The sequence below is a fragment of the Coccomyxa subellipsoidea genome (genome assembly GCF_000258705.1).
Source record: "Coccomyxa subellipsoidea C-169, whole genome shotgun sequence".
Lineage (NCBI taxonomy): Eukaryota > Viridiplantae > Chlorophyta > Trebouxiophyceae > Coccomyxaceae > Coccomyxa > Coccomyxa subellipsoidea.
In genome coordinates, this window is record NW_005178041.1 from 163,466 (window position 1) to 177,383 (window position 13,918).

The 13,918-nt window shown below is 51.0% G+C and overlaps 5 protein-coding genes across 5 annotated transcripts; 1 reads left to right on the top strand and 4 right to left on the bottom strand.

The window, feature by feature from the left end:
• Nucleotides 1-112: 112 nt before the first annotated feature.
• Nucleotides 113-2,060, bottom strand: COCSUDRAFT_35003 (DUF1014-domain-containing protein; the record flags this gene model as incomplete). The annotated part of the gene is made up of 5 exons (XM_005650758.1): nucleotides 113-269; nucleotides 951-1,093; nucleotides 1,431-1,523; nucleotides 1,634-1,753; nucleotides 1,893-2,060. The coding sequence occupies 5 exons, from the start codon at nucleotides 2,058-2,060 to the stop codon at nucleotides 113-115; spliced, it is 681 nt and encodes a 226-aa protein (XP_005650815.1).
• An 811-nt stretch (nucleotides 2,061-2,871) lies between these two features.
• On the bottom strand, nucleotides 2,872-6,227 carry COCSUDRAFT_12080 (DnaJ-domain-containing protein; the record flags this gene model as incomplete). Its single annotated transcript, XM_005650759.1, has 7 exons — nucleotides 2,872-3,006; nucleotides 3,443-3,536; nucleotides 3,946-4,144; nucleotides 4,569-4,648; nucleotides 5,073-5,200; nucleotides 5,621-5,767; nucleotides 6,123-6,227. Coding segments are annotated over 7 exons (888 nt in total), but the record flags the coding sequence as incomplete, so codon positions are not given.
• A 1,201-nt stretch (nucleotides 6,228-7,428) lies between these two features.
• Nucleotides 7,429-8,438, bottom strand: COCSUDRAFT_32123 (hypothetical protein). The gene is made up of 3 exons (XM_005650760.1): nucleotides 8,111-8,438; nucleotides 7,882-7,986; nucleotides 7,429-7,771 (listed from the first exon to the last, which is right to left on the bottom strand). Exons 1-3 carry the CDS (start codon nucleotides 8,263-8,265, stop codon nucleotides 7,678-7,680), a joined length of 354 nt encoding a protein of 117 aa, XP_005650817.1. The 5' UTR covers nucleotides 8,266-8,438; the 3' UTR covers nucleotides 7,429-7,677.
• Nucleotides 8,433-9,971, top strand: COCSUDRAFT_26933 (hypothetical protein). The gene is made up of 4 exons (XM_005650761.1): nucleotides 8,433-8,544; nucleotides 8,775-8,890; nucleotides 9,264-9,340; nucleotides 9,620-9,971. Exons 1-4 carry the CDS (start codon nucleotides 8,505-8,507, stop codon nucleotides 9,792-9,794), a joined length of 408 nt encoding a protein of 135 aa, XP_005650818.1. The 5' UTR covers nucleotides 8,433-8,504; the 3' UTR covers nucleotides 9,795-9,971.
• A 68-nt stretch (nucleotides 9,972-10,039) lies between these two features.
• On the bottom strand, nucleotides 10,040-13,890 carry COCSUDRAFT_26936 (hypothetical protein). Its single transcript, XM_005650762.1, has 8 exons — nucleotides 13,549-13,890; nucleotides 13,146-13,354; nucleotides 12,699-12,809; nucleotides 12,196-12,293; nucleotides 11,734-11,868; nucleotides 11,243-11,395; nucleotides 10,645-10,888; nucleotides 10,040-10,343 (listed from the first exon to the last, which is right to left on the bottom strand). The coding sequence occupies exons 1-8, from the start codon at nucleotides 13,656-13,658 to the stop codon at nucleotides 10,219-10,221; spliced, it is 1,185 nt and encodes a 394-aa protein (XP_005650819.1). The 5' UTR covers nucleotides 13,659-13,890; the 3' UTR covers nucleotides 10,040-10,218.
• Between the last annotated feature and the right edge of the window lie 28 nt (nucleotides 13,891-13,918).

Here is a 13,918-nt window from a genome sequence, read left to right on the forward strand (position 1 = left end):
CAACCGTTCAACCAGAGATGCCGGCTTGATTACAGATGCCAGCTATGCTTGTCCCAGTGTTTTTAAGGAGGATCTGTAACAGACGAGCTGATAATATAAGATTGCTGCAAATCTAAGTGGTGGGCGGCCGGAGGAAGGGGTTTTCTGGCGCCTTCTGCCACAGCTTCCAGACCATGTCCTTGTACTGGCTCTGCTTGAGGCCCGGCTTCTCCTCTTTCAGTTCTGCAATCATCCTCTCTGAGTAGGCTGCAAATGCTGCGCGCGCTCGCCTGCAGACATATTCAGGCATGTACTCAATTCCTCCTGGTCAATTGCTCATTCCATTCTGAACCAGCTACCGCTGATGGGACATCTGGGCAGCCTCACCGCAGTAATAATATTTTACTGAAGACTGCAGCAGTTTGGCATGCCTTTGGCATGGCAGCTTCCATATGGGCAGGCACAAATGGAGCAAGCAAGACAGAACACGCAGCAGAGAATGTGGACCGCGATTCCATGCAGAGCCTGATCAATGCTCCATCCCCTATAAGACAGGTGTGATGCACTTCTCTTGCAGCCCATGCTGTATGCTGCCGATGCTTATTTTGACCCATTTAGGACGTCAAGCCCTCACAAATTCCCTGCCCTAGCCCCTCAAGTCTTCATTGCCATGCTGCAGACCCCTCCTGCGGTGGACTGTTTGGAGTGTTTGTTCCATCAAGGCCCGCTGCTGAGCCCTGGTGATTATTAGTACTTCAATATAAGTTTTTCCTGCCAAAAGGCAAGATACGTCCCGCAGACATGTTGCAGCTAAAGGCTGCCAATATCCAACCCCTTGTTGGACTCGCCAGATCCAAGCAAGACCCAATCAATTGTGGGCCCTGGTTATGCAGGGGCACAAATCTTTGCCATCCTGGAGAGGGCTGCAAATGCAGTGAGCACCCTAAAAAGTGCATGGTCAATTTACTCACCTCTCAGGATGCCTGTCCTCAGGCGTTGCCTCTCCCACAGTCAGCGCTGACAGTGCAGCTTCCACACTGCGCGCTTCGACCGCATCTTCTTCCCGGTTCGGATTTTCCACCTCCACTCTTTGCGCGTAGTCATCCTCTGTCACCTGCACAGGTGAGTCAGCCTTCCATATATCAAATAGCCCCATTTGCAGCGCTGCACATCTTCATCAAGATGTCAGCACAATTAGTGCAAGTGGGATCCCCTGTGCTGGATTCTCCATCTGAGAATGCGGCTGTCTAGCATTCCTGCTTGCTTGTTTGACCATCCTTGCATCTACTCAGCTAAAGAGATGCATAGTACAAAATTGTTTGTGTGCATAAATGTGGTACGCATCCCTCTGAGCGTGTTGAAGACTGGATTCATACGCAGGTATATGTACTGCAAATGGTCTGGTTGCAATTACTTCTTCATGCATTGCAAGATGGCATCAGAGGCCTCACCATTCGCTTGGCCTCTGCCTCCCTCTTCTTGGCCTGTTCTGCTGCAGCCTGTTTCTCAATCTCCTTCTGCGTCCTCAGCTGATGCGATGTCACCTGTACACATCCACAAATCGGCTTCAAATGTGACGCACCCAATAGAAGCAAGTCTCCAGCCAGGAACACAAAGCTAAGTGTTTGCACTGCAAGGAAGAGTATGGGTGAACCTTAGACCCAGTTTGCTTGCTGGGAGTCTTCTTTGCGCTTGTTGCTAGCTGGGCTTCTTCCTCCTCAGCCAGTTTCTTCGCCTCTGCCTTCTTGGCAGCTGCCTCCTGCCGCTTCTTCTCCTGTGCTCAAAGCGCATTGTTTTCTATATTGAGAAGCACTGTAATAGCGTTCCATCAATATTTTTCATTTTGCCACGGAGGTGATTCAGTCGTGGGAATTGGCAGAGGAATGGCTTTAGCCAGATCAATGGGCCAATACCTGCTCGTCCTTCTTTGCCTGGGCCTTAGTCTTGGACCCTTCGCCGGCGTCCCTCCATTCCTGATCTTCCTTTTGTTTTGCCTCAGCTACAGCTTTCCCCTTCTTCGTCTCCTCCTTCTTTGCCTTTGCCTCCTCTGCCTTACTGTTCAACCCCACTTTCTTCGGCATCTTGCCAATTCAGACGGGCCCGATCGCAAGATGGGAAAATTCAGTGATTAAGATATTGCTGAGATACGTTCTTATTTGTATCTTCTTCTGCGTAAACTAAATCGGAGTGGAGTTGATCTGAGGTAAGGAACTGTCTGAGCACAACGCGTCTTTGTGTTGTCGTGTGTCTTTCCACAAAAGTGAGGTTCCCACCCGAAATCACGTACACAACGAATGAGCAAGTAAATGCCTGACGATTTTGGAGCGTGATGGACTCAATTTGTACCCCCCATAATTCTAGCCAGGAGTCCCCCCTGAAATTCAGGGGCGATTACTCATCTGTAGTGCAACATCCTGAAAGGATAGCCTACTCTGAGAGCACTATCAGGGCTAGCTGTTGGCAGGCAAAACCCCTGGTTGTTCGCTAGTAATGTTGACAGTACAAATTACTCCAAATATTTGGCAGACATGCATTCCAGACCCGCACTTTGGCACCTTAAGGCTTGATAAAAGCTTGATCAATAGTTGGCACAGTGCACAACAATGTTGTGACAACATGTGGTCAATACAATATATGGCTGCTTATCCAAGAGCATACACGGTCTTCTCTTGTGCTAGACTCACGCCCTTCGGCCACAAGACATAGGCAATTTATGGCCACCAATCAGCTCAAGAATTCTGCCTGCCGAGGCTCAGGCAGCAATTCTCGATCCTCTACGTTTAATTTCTGCAATTTAAGTGTTCAAATCCGTCAGGATGCACATCTGCCCCCAGGTTGAGGTGCTGATACACCGGAGCCTAATGCAACTGCACTGAGACCAAAGCAACAAATTCAAGCGGCTTTCTTTTTTCGCTGCTGCTCCTCTTCCCGGAAGTTCTCCAACAGCCGCCGCTGCTGCTCGTTGACTTCTCGCGGCAGCCGCACGTTCAAGACAACATACTGATCCCCCTGCACACCAGTAACACCCTGCATTAGAGCGCGACTTACTGCAAGCACAAGAGTGCTCTACATCCCCCTGGAACAGCGTTAGCACATTGAGCGCCGCCCACTGCCTGCACAGGAATCCGGTGCATCCCAGGCATTGATACATTACTGCCTCCGCTTTGTAAGAGGATGCCGAGCCTGGAGCCCTCTTGGGATTGTGTGCTAGAGGTGTGCAGCTGCTTGCTTGTTGCTTTTCTGGACTCTTTGCTAAAAAATGTCCCGTAGCTTAGACAAAATGCATTGCAAAAAATGTAAAAATCAGGGCAACCCATGCAACACTTCACGCCTTACTCCCACATGGATGAAGCCCCACAGCGCCCCACCTAGGGGTGATCAAATACTCCTAGGGTCTAGGGGTAATAAACATCCGTTGAGGGTCTCTAAAAGGGGCGCGCACCTTGCGGGAGGGGTTATGGACGTGTGGAATGCCGTATCCGCGCATGCGAAGTCGGTCGCCCGGCTGCGTGCCCGGCCGCACTCGCACATCCGCCTCGCCCTCAAGCGTTGGCACCCTGCGCGCCGTCAAAGCAACGGCATGAGCGCAATATGCAGTGCACAGTTGGCTTGTGACATATGAGGGTTGCCAATAGAGCGTTGCAGAGTCAACTCCTGCTGATATATCCGAAGCTGCCATGCACGGCCGGCCAGCACTGATGCACTTGTTTCTTCGAGCACTTTCCATCTCCAACCAGACTGCAGATGAGGGGGGCACCGCATGCCAAGTTGAGTCACACATGTCAAGAGAACAGGTACAACAGTGTGAGCTTGGCAGGCAGGATCGCCACTTGAAATGTCAGATGAATAAGAGGCATCGGGCGGCATCTTGCAGAGGTTGGCACAAGCCAAGCAATACTCGCTGGCTGGCAAATGAAAGGCATTGCAGGGCTACAAAAGGAACCATCGCCATTCTGTGCTGGTCACCTGAGATCTCGGCCCAGGATGGCGTCCGTGAAGTCGATGGAGCGCTGCACGCTAACGTCATTGCCTTCCCGCTGGAAGATCGGCGACGGCTCAACTTCTACTTGGAGCAGCAGGTCCCCCGGCTCGCCAGCACCGCCAAATTGCCGGGGGACCGGTCCCCCCATCCCCGGTACCTTGAGCATGGCCCCGTTGTCGATGCCTGCACAGCACCAAGAAACATCAGCTCCCAAGCCTCAGGAACGCGACTGGTGCTTCTGAAAGACTCTGCAATATTTCCCTCTTCAGGCGTCCAAGAGGGGTTCAGACATCGTTCGAGGCATGTGGAACGATGCTACAGGGCGTGTGTGCACAGACAGGAATGCAGGAAGGTGGGGCATGCCAGGAGAGGGCTTCAATGCACCTCAAGCTTGTATTTGAGAACTAGATTGTACTGACCATGCAAAGGTTTGTCCACGGCGATGTCACGGCTGTAGATTTCTCCGGGATACCACCGTGAACCAGCTCTGGCATGGTAAATATCTTACCAATACTACGCCCCCATGGGCTCACACCGCGGACACAGCCTAATCTACTTATCAAGAGCAAATAGCTCAAAATTTTTCTGTGCAAGCGGCAGTGCTCACCTGCAGGTATGTCAACCTCCATTTCGCCCTTGAGATTCGTCTTCACCTTTGTTCCCCTTACAGCATCCATGAATGGCACTCTGCAGGGGACCCAAGAAACACTTCAGCCACGCCAGTCCAACCAGAACATGCACACGGCATAAGCATGTGCATCGAGAGATGGCCATCATAACCAAATAATTGTGGCTTGACAGGTGCATGGTCCAGCATGCACCCACTCAGTGTCCAGAAGTCACTGCCCCATCCCGCGCTACTCAATATACGAGACGTCCCAGCGATGCAGGTGAACGTCCGGTAAAAACTGCAATTGTGGCCGAGGGGAGAGCTGACAAGACGTGAACAGTGGTACGGACAACAACGCCATCTCGGCATGAAGCCGGTAAGGCCAGCCAGCTGGGGCCTTCACCTGTAAATCTTGTGAAACCTTTCTTATGGGAGTCTTCAACCCTGTACCTTTGCTCTGCTGCAATTACTGAGACATCCATAAGGGAAAGAGCCGCGCACCGTATTCGTGCATGCATGTCGGGGCCCTTCGCCCGGAACCCTCCAAAGCCCCCTCCAAATCCCCCTGCTGCACCGCCGCGCGCATACGCGCCCCCGCCGCCAAAGAACTGCGAGAAGATGTCCTCAAACTCCTGCGCCTGGTCCCAGTTCTGCTGGCCCTGCTGCACGCCCAGAACACAGACCTCAAAATTATGCCCACAGCTTGACTCTGCGGCCATTTAGACCAAAAGCATTTCACATAGCAGATGTAATTTAAGCGGAAAATCAATCGCACACAACATGTTTCCCAGCAGTCAGACTCAGCAGTTGCAGAGGGGAGTGGCACTTTCATTGGAGAGAGTTGCACAGGAGTGGGTTCTGGTTGGAGAACCTGGGTGGCTCCCTTATAGCGTGCATCACATGGCAGTGGAGCTATTTGGTGTGCCACTTTGGTGTGCCAAGCAACCGCGATCTTCGCATGGTCTCACTTGATGTATTGTAAGACAAAGATGATCTCAGGACGCCCCACTCGTGCGTCATGAAGCACCCACATGTAAGCATTTCCTCACCTGGCTGTAGCCGGCGCCACCAGACTCCGCCATGCGCTCATAGCCGTCCGCGCCCATGCCGTCGTACTGCTGCCGCTTCTGGGGATCCCTCAGCGTGTCATACGCCTTGCTGACCTCCTGGAACTTGGCCGCAGCCGCGTCGTCTCCCTGCGCGCCAACCCCGGATTGTCAAGTGCAAGGGTGGATGATGGAAACGCGGCACAGGAATACATCTGCACCAAGAACTTCATTCATGCAAAGCAAGGATGGCGGCAGAGGAGCTGGGTCAGTGCAGGTACAGCAGTGCTTCTGCTCTTGGGGCAAAAAGAGACTCTCAGGTGTATCTGCCCCCACTCAGACACATATCCCACAAGGATTGATTCATAAGTACTCAATCCGGAGCCTCAAACAACCATGGGATGCTAGCAGAGAATTACAAGGCCCCCCTGCATGCAAGCAGACACGCCAGCAGGACAAGGCTTTAATGTTAATCTGCATTGGGGAATGGCAAGCAGCTGTGCACCTTGTTGGTGTCGGGGTGAAACTGCTTGGCCAGCTTGTAGTATGCCTTCTTCACATCCCCATCTGAGGCATCGCGGGGCACGCCCAACACCTCGTAGTAATCCTTCGCCAGGCTGGCTGCATGTCACATGCATTGAACATGAGTCCAGACATTCAATCCCAGCAGTGACAGGTGAAAGGGTCTGCTACTTGTGATCCGTTGTCGAAAACATGTTGTCATCATTCTGCGCTAATGGTTGGGAAGTGAGGTGGATCAGCATGGCAAAGGAACGTTGGGATGGTTGCATGTGATAGCAGGCTGATGCAGTGTGTGTGCTAGCCATGCAGGCACAACTTTATGTGATGCTGAGACCGAAGGCAAGGCTGAAAGCACCTGACGATGTGTGAAAGTGCCGATGAGAAGGTGTAGCATGAAGGTGGCAGCCACTTCCTCTGCTATCGCCTGCACAGCCAAATTAAAATACTGTTTTCGTGACGAACGGGGAATACACTGAATTCTAAAGCCAATCAGTATTGACAGCGCATAGACACACGCATGAGAATGCATCTACTGTTTACTAGGGCTTTCCAGAACATTGCTGGGCTGCATACAGCAGTGGCCTAGAGAAGCCTTGAGTGAGGTGCATTGGGGACATGAGAGTGTACATTTACGAGGATCATGTGCAACTACCACAAAATGCAGCCTGTAAGCATTGGGCAGCTTTGGCATGGACTCACGTGTTGAAGAGCCCGGATGGAGTCCCGATGGCTGATCACTTTGCAAAAACGGGTTGGAATGTAGACTTCGACTGGCAAGATCACTTGCGTGCAAATGATCAGGCCCCGATCCTGCCAGCAACGCAGTCAGAGCACATTGTAGCGGGCCTGCGATGCCAGAAGCTCTTTTCCCTAGCCCAAAAAGGTGTCGCGCATGCGACAGATTTGCCATTTATCGATTGATAATAGAAAAGATCGAGCAAGACTACGCCATAAACTGGGTGTAGAACTTTGTAGTTGTCAGAGGAAGGCTGCTTTCCACGATCTGCCAAAGGTCAGTCAACATTTATCACCACCAAATGTGCCTTTTGTTTGCACGGACATGCATGAACTCTTCTTTTTTGTGAGACAACTGTGAGATACCATCGACTAGTAAACTGCCACTTCATGGTCGAGAATGAGGTCCTGGGCGGATCGCCGTTGCACGGGCCCGTGCAAGGACAGCTTCCAATTGCTCGGAAGGTACTGCAAGGGACAATTGAACGAGAGTCCTTCCGTCAGATTCCTCTTCATAAATTGGACCCTTAATTAAGGATCTTATCTTTGATCTGGACGAGCCCGGTGTCTCGTGTCTCTTGCCAATAGTTTGTCGCATTGACCTTTTAACGTTCCTGCAATCGACTCTGTTATGCCATGAAAGCCTCTGACAAAAGGATATATTCTGCAATACGGGAATATCACCATTAACTTAAGTAATAACTAGATAAACTAATCAAATCTTCTTGATGAAAATTTTGGATTTTCATTCAATACGATAGGTCCTTAAGCCCCCAGCAGGGCCACCACATGCATCAGTGAAGCTATGAAGCTTGTTGACTTTGACCGGCTTTGCGTGGGGCTTGTGGTTGCTTCAAATGCAATTCCGCACATTGAGAAAGCTTCAAAGCAATGGGGGTGCGTTCCCTTCCCTTTAGATTTTTACGAAATCAAGGTGAAGCAAGCAGTGGTGTAGATGCAGTGCACAGACACAGATCAGCAAGAAAACTATTCACCTGCTGGCGCAGGATATCCTATGACGAGCTTTCAGCGGCTTGTTCCCAAGAAACCCAGGCCCTGGTGATCCAGTCGCATGGCTGGGTGCGCGCCAACACTGCCATCTTGGTGGACAGGTAACACAAATCGTACCACCCTATGCAACCCCCTTCACGCCCCCGTTGCCACTGTTTGAGCTTCTGCATTTGTATCTTAAGAGGCAGGCAAGCATGCCAGACAATATCTAGTACGTGTTGACAGGAAGTGCCTCCCTGCATTCTTGCAAGGTATTTGGCAGGGGAGAGCTTGTTACAGCTGGCGTGCTGGGCCGAGTGCCCTCCATGTCTGCTGGCTCGTCGCCTGTTAGAAAACATCCCTGGCCTTGACAGCCGCCAGGTGCCCCTTCTCAGCCACATATTTAACTTGCAGAAATGGAGCTTTGCTAATTTCTGTGACCTTGGGCATACTCTCATGCATATGCGTTTTGCCGATGAAGCTGAGCATATCCTCACAGAAAAGCACCAAGGTGCTTCGCACTCCACGAATTCTGGAGTGTACCAGAAGCGACCTCAGTACCTCGGCTCTGGAGGAGAGCGATAATTCTCTAATTGAAAGGCTGCGGGCGGATATCATTGAAGCTTCAACAGTCGACACCATGTATTCGCCGCAGTCGGACATTGTCCGCCACGTGCATGGTGATTTTACCCATGCTCCTCCTTGCTGTGCTGTTTTTGAGTTCCCTTGGCCTGCTTGGGAATTTCCTCATGCTCAACAGCTGGCATCTTCTCTGCGATTGCTTCAGAATTTCGTTGCTGCTCTTCCCTGGTAGGCTTGGCGTTACGGTCGATGCAAGCACTTAAGACACGTGAATTATATGATGCTTATATATTGAGGTGCCCAACGTGCTCTCCTGATGCAAGCACAGGTATCGAATATGAGGCTCTACTGTGCGAGAAGCTGCGTAACTACGGGATCCCTTTCTTTTCAGAGGATGCCTTGCGGGAGCAGGGGTTCTACAAGACCCCTGATGTGAAGTTGCAGGTGAGATCGCACTTCTCAGACGCTGCCCCCTTATTGCTGCTAGGCTGTCTCTGTCTGCTCTCCTGGCACTCCCGGCACTGCGCTGCCTGTGCGATTGCAAGTGCCTCAGATACCTTATTGTTATTGTTATTGTTATTGTTATTGTTATTGTTATTGTTATTGTTATTGTTATTGTTATTGTTATTGTTATTGTTATTGTTATTGTTATTGTTATTGTTATTGTTATTGTTATTGTTATTGTACACGCTTTTCCTGCCAAGAGGGAAGGTGCGTCTGCAGACAAGCTGCAGTTGTCAGCTGCAGAGTGACGTGCCAGGTGGCAATTGTTTTGAGGCGCATGTACTGCTCTGAAATCACTCTGTTCACGGCGCAGGTTCCAGTCTTGCTGTGCGGGCGTATGGTAAACTGGATAGACAGCAAAGCGACCTTTGGCAGTAGGCGTACGCACATGTGCGATCCTTGCTGTCTGTACCGCTTTTGAAGTGCCACTTATCAATTCCCCAATGCCGAACGGTTCTGCAAAACTTGTTGACCAGCAAGCCCGCCGCAATCCCCCTTGGCCTCATTTCAAATGACACAAATTTTCACACTTTTTGTGTATCATTTGGAGGCAAGATGTACTGCAGAGCTGAAGCGGAAGTTGCAGAGTTTCTGCTATTTGAATAGCATCTTGAGGTTGCAGCTGTGCTGACATCATGCTGAGCTGCTGAGATCATGCTGATGTGACAGGCCGCAGAGGGATGCGCAGTATTTGAAGTATGTCAACCGTTTCGGCCCGGGTGCTGTCATCTATTGGTTTGGTTTCGTTGAAGACCTGGCGGACTTGGATCCAGACATATTGCTGCTGGAAAGATTTCCGTCCTCAGAGGAGATCCTACAGCTGCGCAGACTGCCTGCTTTGTAGAGTAGTATTAGTGGGGCCGTGCCACCTTCCTCATTTGTTTGCTTCAATATTGATGCAGTGAAGATGCGCCTTCAGTGAAGTTTTGTTAATGTGTTGCTTTTTGCTTCGTTGTTATCTGTATACTGCTGAACAAGAAGGAATGAACATGTTGGAACAGTAACCACAGAACTTGAATATACATAGGACGCAGTGATGCAGAATGTCATGCAGCACCAGATGTGTAGCCACCAGGTTTGCAGATTAGAGAAAGACAAATGTTTTACACACTGCTGATGGGAAGCACGACAATCACACTGTGATCAATATTCGTACTCACATACGATCTGTTATGTGTGCCCTTCCATAGTTCATAAACAACATGATGAACACAAGTTTGTGCTGATGCTGATGCCTAACGAACTAATTTCAGATTTGCATATTGTGATCATGCCACAGCCGTGGTCATGTTTGCAACTCTCTTGCCCAGCTCCTCAATGTCTGCTGCCTTGCCAGCGCTCTGGCCCCCACAGCCCGCACCGCCCTGCTCAACCACCAGCTGCCCACATGCCCCTGCAAAATTATTCAAAGATCTAGATTCAGCCTTGAAGTCACTACTTGACGACAACAGTCAATAAGTTTTAACTCCAATTTAGGAGTACACTGGTGCCAGCTGCCAATATGCCATGCAGCCCAGGCAGAAGGAATGAAGGAATGATCTCCGGGATCCCAGAAGCATGCACGCAATAAGTAGCTGCTTGAGACAAGCAGGCTAACAACCTCGCAAGCTGCAAGTCTGCTTTGCATGCAGGCAGCTGGACATCAACAGTTTGATTTACAGCAGCAAAGCTGTGTGTTGGGCATGGAAGATTACCCGATATGTCCTGCCCCATCTCCTGGCGCACGGTGCAGAAGACGCCGTAGTCCTCACGCACGATGCGCTGGAACGCCGCGACACGGGTGCCTCCAGGGGCTTCGAAGTGCATGTCGGGGGAATATATAGGGTTCCAGGGGATCAGGTTAAGAATCATGTTCTTCCCCCGCAGCAGCTGCCCCAGCTCGTGTGCCGTCTCCGGCGCATCGTTCACTTGGTTCAGCATAACATATTCCACAAAAATCTGCGCATCCATATATGACTTCACTTCTAAGACTGTAATATTGATGCTCTTTCTCCCAGTTTGGCGCCCCTGACGCCTACTTGCCTTGCCTTCTCTCTTTTCTTGTTGGTGACAGACCCCTCACAACATAGGCCCGATGGGGCTGCTGCGCAGAACTTATCAGACTGCAAACGGGTTGACAGGTCACACGTGGACATCAGAAGGTTTACGGAATATATCCTGTGCCTCTTGCAACCAATGAAAATATTGCAACAGTTGTTGACATGCATGCAGGTGCCCTTGAAGGCTCTTGCATCAACGACAGATGCACAGTACACGCTTCCAGGAAGATTTCACATGTGGACAGAATCCCACCTTTTGGCCGGTCTTTTCCCTGTAGGTGTCGATTGCGGCCATGAGCTTGTCCAGCTTGTAGGCGCGCGCGGAGGGCACAATGGACTGCCGCAGCACCTGATTTGGCGCGTGCAGCGACAGCGCCAAGCTTACCCCTGGCAGGTCCTCCACCAGCTGTGCACACGAAGAGCTTTGCTGATGACATGTGCTAGTCATGCTTTGCAAAATGCCGTGCAAGCACAAAACTCATCAATCCTCCACAGAAACATGTTGCTTGAGCGTCGCCTGCCTGTCTGCTAATGTTACATTGCGGTCATCCTGAGCAGAAGCAAGCATCATGTGGTGAAATTCTGTCATGCAAACAAACTGCCACAGCGCGCTTCAAAGAGACTGCAAGCAAACTGCCAAGGTCTGACCCTGCCTTTGGCTCGAGTTCATTTCGAGTGGAGGTCCCATTGGCAGTAGAATCCAGGCAAGGGATGCTGATATCAAGAGAAGCAAATAGCTCCTACCTGAAGGATGCGTGGCACGATGCCGACGGTTGAGATGGTGACCTTGGAGCGGCGCAGCGAAAACAGCGAAGGATCGATCATTAGCGCTACTGCCGAACGCACCGCCTCATAGTTATTCAGAGGCTCCCCCATTCCCTGCACACGATGAGTCATCAAGGTTAGCATTTCAATCCCGTCAGAAATCTCTCCTCTCATCTCTTCTCTGCCTTTCCAGTAGCAAAGACAGGGAAAGATAAACAATACCCATTTCCATGTCCTGTGTCTCACAACCTGAACCCCTAGCAGCAATTGCAGGACCCGGCAGAGACACCCATGCGACTCAAATGCTGGCTAATGGTCATCCATTCCCACAAGTTAATAGGCCAGAGGTGGGCATGACTTGTTTCATCCATGTACTGCATCCCGAAGAGCAGGGCAGCAGAACAGCAGGGGCGATCTCGTCATGGATGGCAGGCAGCTCACCATGAAGACGATGTTCTTTATCCGAGTGACCCGCTGCGCATGCAGCAGCTGTTCCACTATCTCTCCAGCCGTCAAGTCCCCCTTGAGTCCCATCGTGCCTGCAGCACAACAAACCTTACAGGTCTGCATAATTGGCCAGATGGCAAAATTAGCTCCTAAGATGGGCTGACGAGATGCCACAGACATGCAGGGATGTCAAATTCTTCATGAGAACCGGGATCTAGCGGTCTGGGTGAAAGGTCTTCAAGAGAAATGCGGATGTGCCATGCAGAGTGTATGAATTTGGTGCAAATCAACAGGGCAAACTTCACAGGCGTGCTCTGTCATCACGCATCTGTCCCAGATGAATGCAGATATCAGAGAGAAAGGCAGATGCGCCATGCAGATTGTAAGAATTGGTGCGAATCAACAGGGCAAGCCACGTGTGTGCTCTACCACCAATCACCCTTCCCAGACGAATGCAGTGGTCTGCGTTGTTGTGAGACTCTTGGGATGCCAAGTACCTGTGGCACAGAAGGTGCAGCCCATCTGGCAGCCGACCTGAGAGGAGACACACAGCGTGGACCGTTGCTGCCCCAACACAGCATGCCCATCCTCACTCTCACCATCTCCACCTGCGCATCATGGCACAGAACACTTTGACAACCTAATAGGCAGGACTCATTTATAGTTTATGCTGGTGAGAAGCCGGATCTGCAGGATCAGGATAGAAGCACGATTGTGCTCAGATCTGCCAGCAGGATGCCATCTGATACCTCGGCAGGGGTTGATGTGTGCAGATGCACCCGTCTAGATTCCTCCGGTTGGACCACCCACACGATGCGCTTCCAAGGCAGAAAAACCGCACTCGGAAGCAACTGGCTGGTTTTGTTTCCGGTGCATGCGCACAAAGAAAGCACGCAGGAGCACAGAATGCCAAGCAGAGTAAAAGAGATCCATGACAGCCGCACCTTCCTTGTCGTAGGTCATCACCACTGCCTCCACCTGCATCCCATCCTGCAGCCTCACCAGCAGCTTGCAGGTGCTACCATCTGACGACTTCTGTTCCTTCTCCACAACAGACGTGCTGCGCACATACTCCTTGTCCAACAAGACACACGCGGCCTTGGGAAGGTCCGGAACATCGTGCCAGGTAGCCTCAGGGTGTACGATGAGGTGCCTGTGCGCCAGCGGTTTCATCAGTTTCCAGCGAAAGAAGCACACGCCCCATGCTAAGATCATCCAGATAACTCTAGATTGACAGTCGTACTCAAAATTAGCTGCAGGGAATTCGTTTGCAAGGCACTGCATTGGTATATCTGATAAAGATCTGCTGCGTGTGGTGGTCACGAGGTGTATGCTGGGAAACTGCACCTGTACAACCTCCGGATGTGAGATTCCTTAATGCCCGCCTCTCTGAAGGCATCTCGGAGATCCGCCTCGTCCCAGACTGACTTGGGAGACAATTTGCGTTTCTTCACCATATTCCTGTTACTGTAGGTGGCACGGCAGTGCTGGGTTCACACTAGACGATCACTCAAGTTGCCTCAGATTCAAATGGATACCGAATCAATTGCACTTACTGAATACTAACACTGCCGTTGGATGCGCCTTTCAGAAAAAGTAAGGATTTACTAGACAACGCCTTGCTTCCACGCAATGTCCAATGGTGCCAAACCAAAACACTCGATAACAGCGCCCTTATTTGTATTGTTGTACACTTTGCAGGCTTGCAGAGCTGTAT

Excerpts from the sequence above, each read along its gene's own strand:
- COCSUDRAFT_32123 (XM_005650760.1), bottom strand. The coding sequence starts at position 8,265 with ATGTGGCTGAGAAGGGGCACCTGGCGGCTGTCAAGGCCAGGGATGTTT. Across the intron at positions 7,987-8,110 it reads AGAATGCAGGGAGGCACTTC|CTGTCCACCAAGATGGCAGT; the intron begins CTGTCAACACGT and ends GATTTGTGTTAC. Across the intron at positions 7,772-7,881 it reads AAAGCTCGTCATAGGATATC|CCCCATTGCTTTGAAGCTTT; the intron begins CTGCGCCAGCAG and ends AAGGGAACGCAC.
- COCSUDRAFT_26933 (XM_005650761.1), top strand. The coding sequence starts at position 8,505 with ATGTATTCGCCGCAGTCGGACATTGTCCGCCACGTGCATG. Across the intron at positions 8,545-8,774 it reads CATTGTCCGCCACGTGCATG|GTATCGAATATGAGGCTCTA; the intron begins GTGATTTTACCC and ends ATGCAAGCACAG. Across the intron at positions 8,891-9,263 it reads CCCCTGATGTGAAGTTGCAG|GTTCCAGTCTTGCTGTGCGG; the intron begins GTGAGATCGCAC and ends TTCACGGCGCAG.
- COCSUDRAFT_26936 (XM_005650762.1), bottom strand. The coding sequence starts at position 13,658 with ATGGTGAAGAAACGCAAATTGTCTCCCAAGTCAGTCTGGGACGAGGCG. Across the intron at positions 11,396-11,733 it reads TCGTGCCACGCATCCTTCAG|CTGGTGGAGGACCTGCCAGG; the intron begins GTAGGAGCTATT and ends TCGTGTGCACAG. Across the intron at positions 10,344-10,644 it reads GATGGGGCAGGACATATCGG|GGGCATGTGGGCAGCTGGTG; the intron begins GTAATCTTCCAT and ends ATAATTTTGCAG.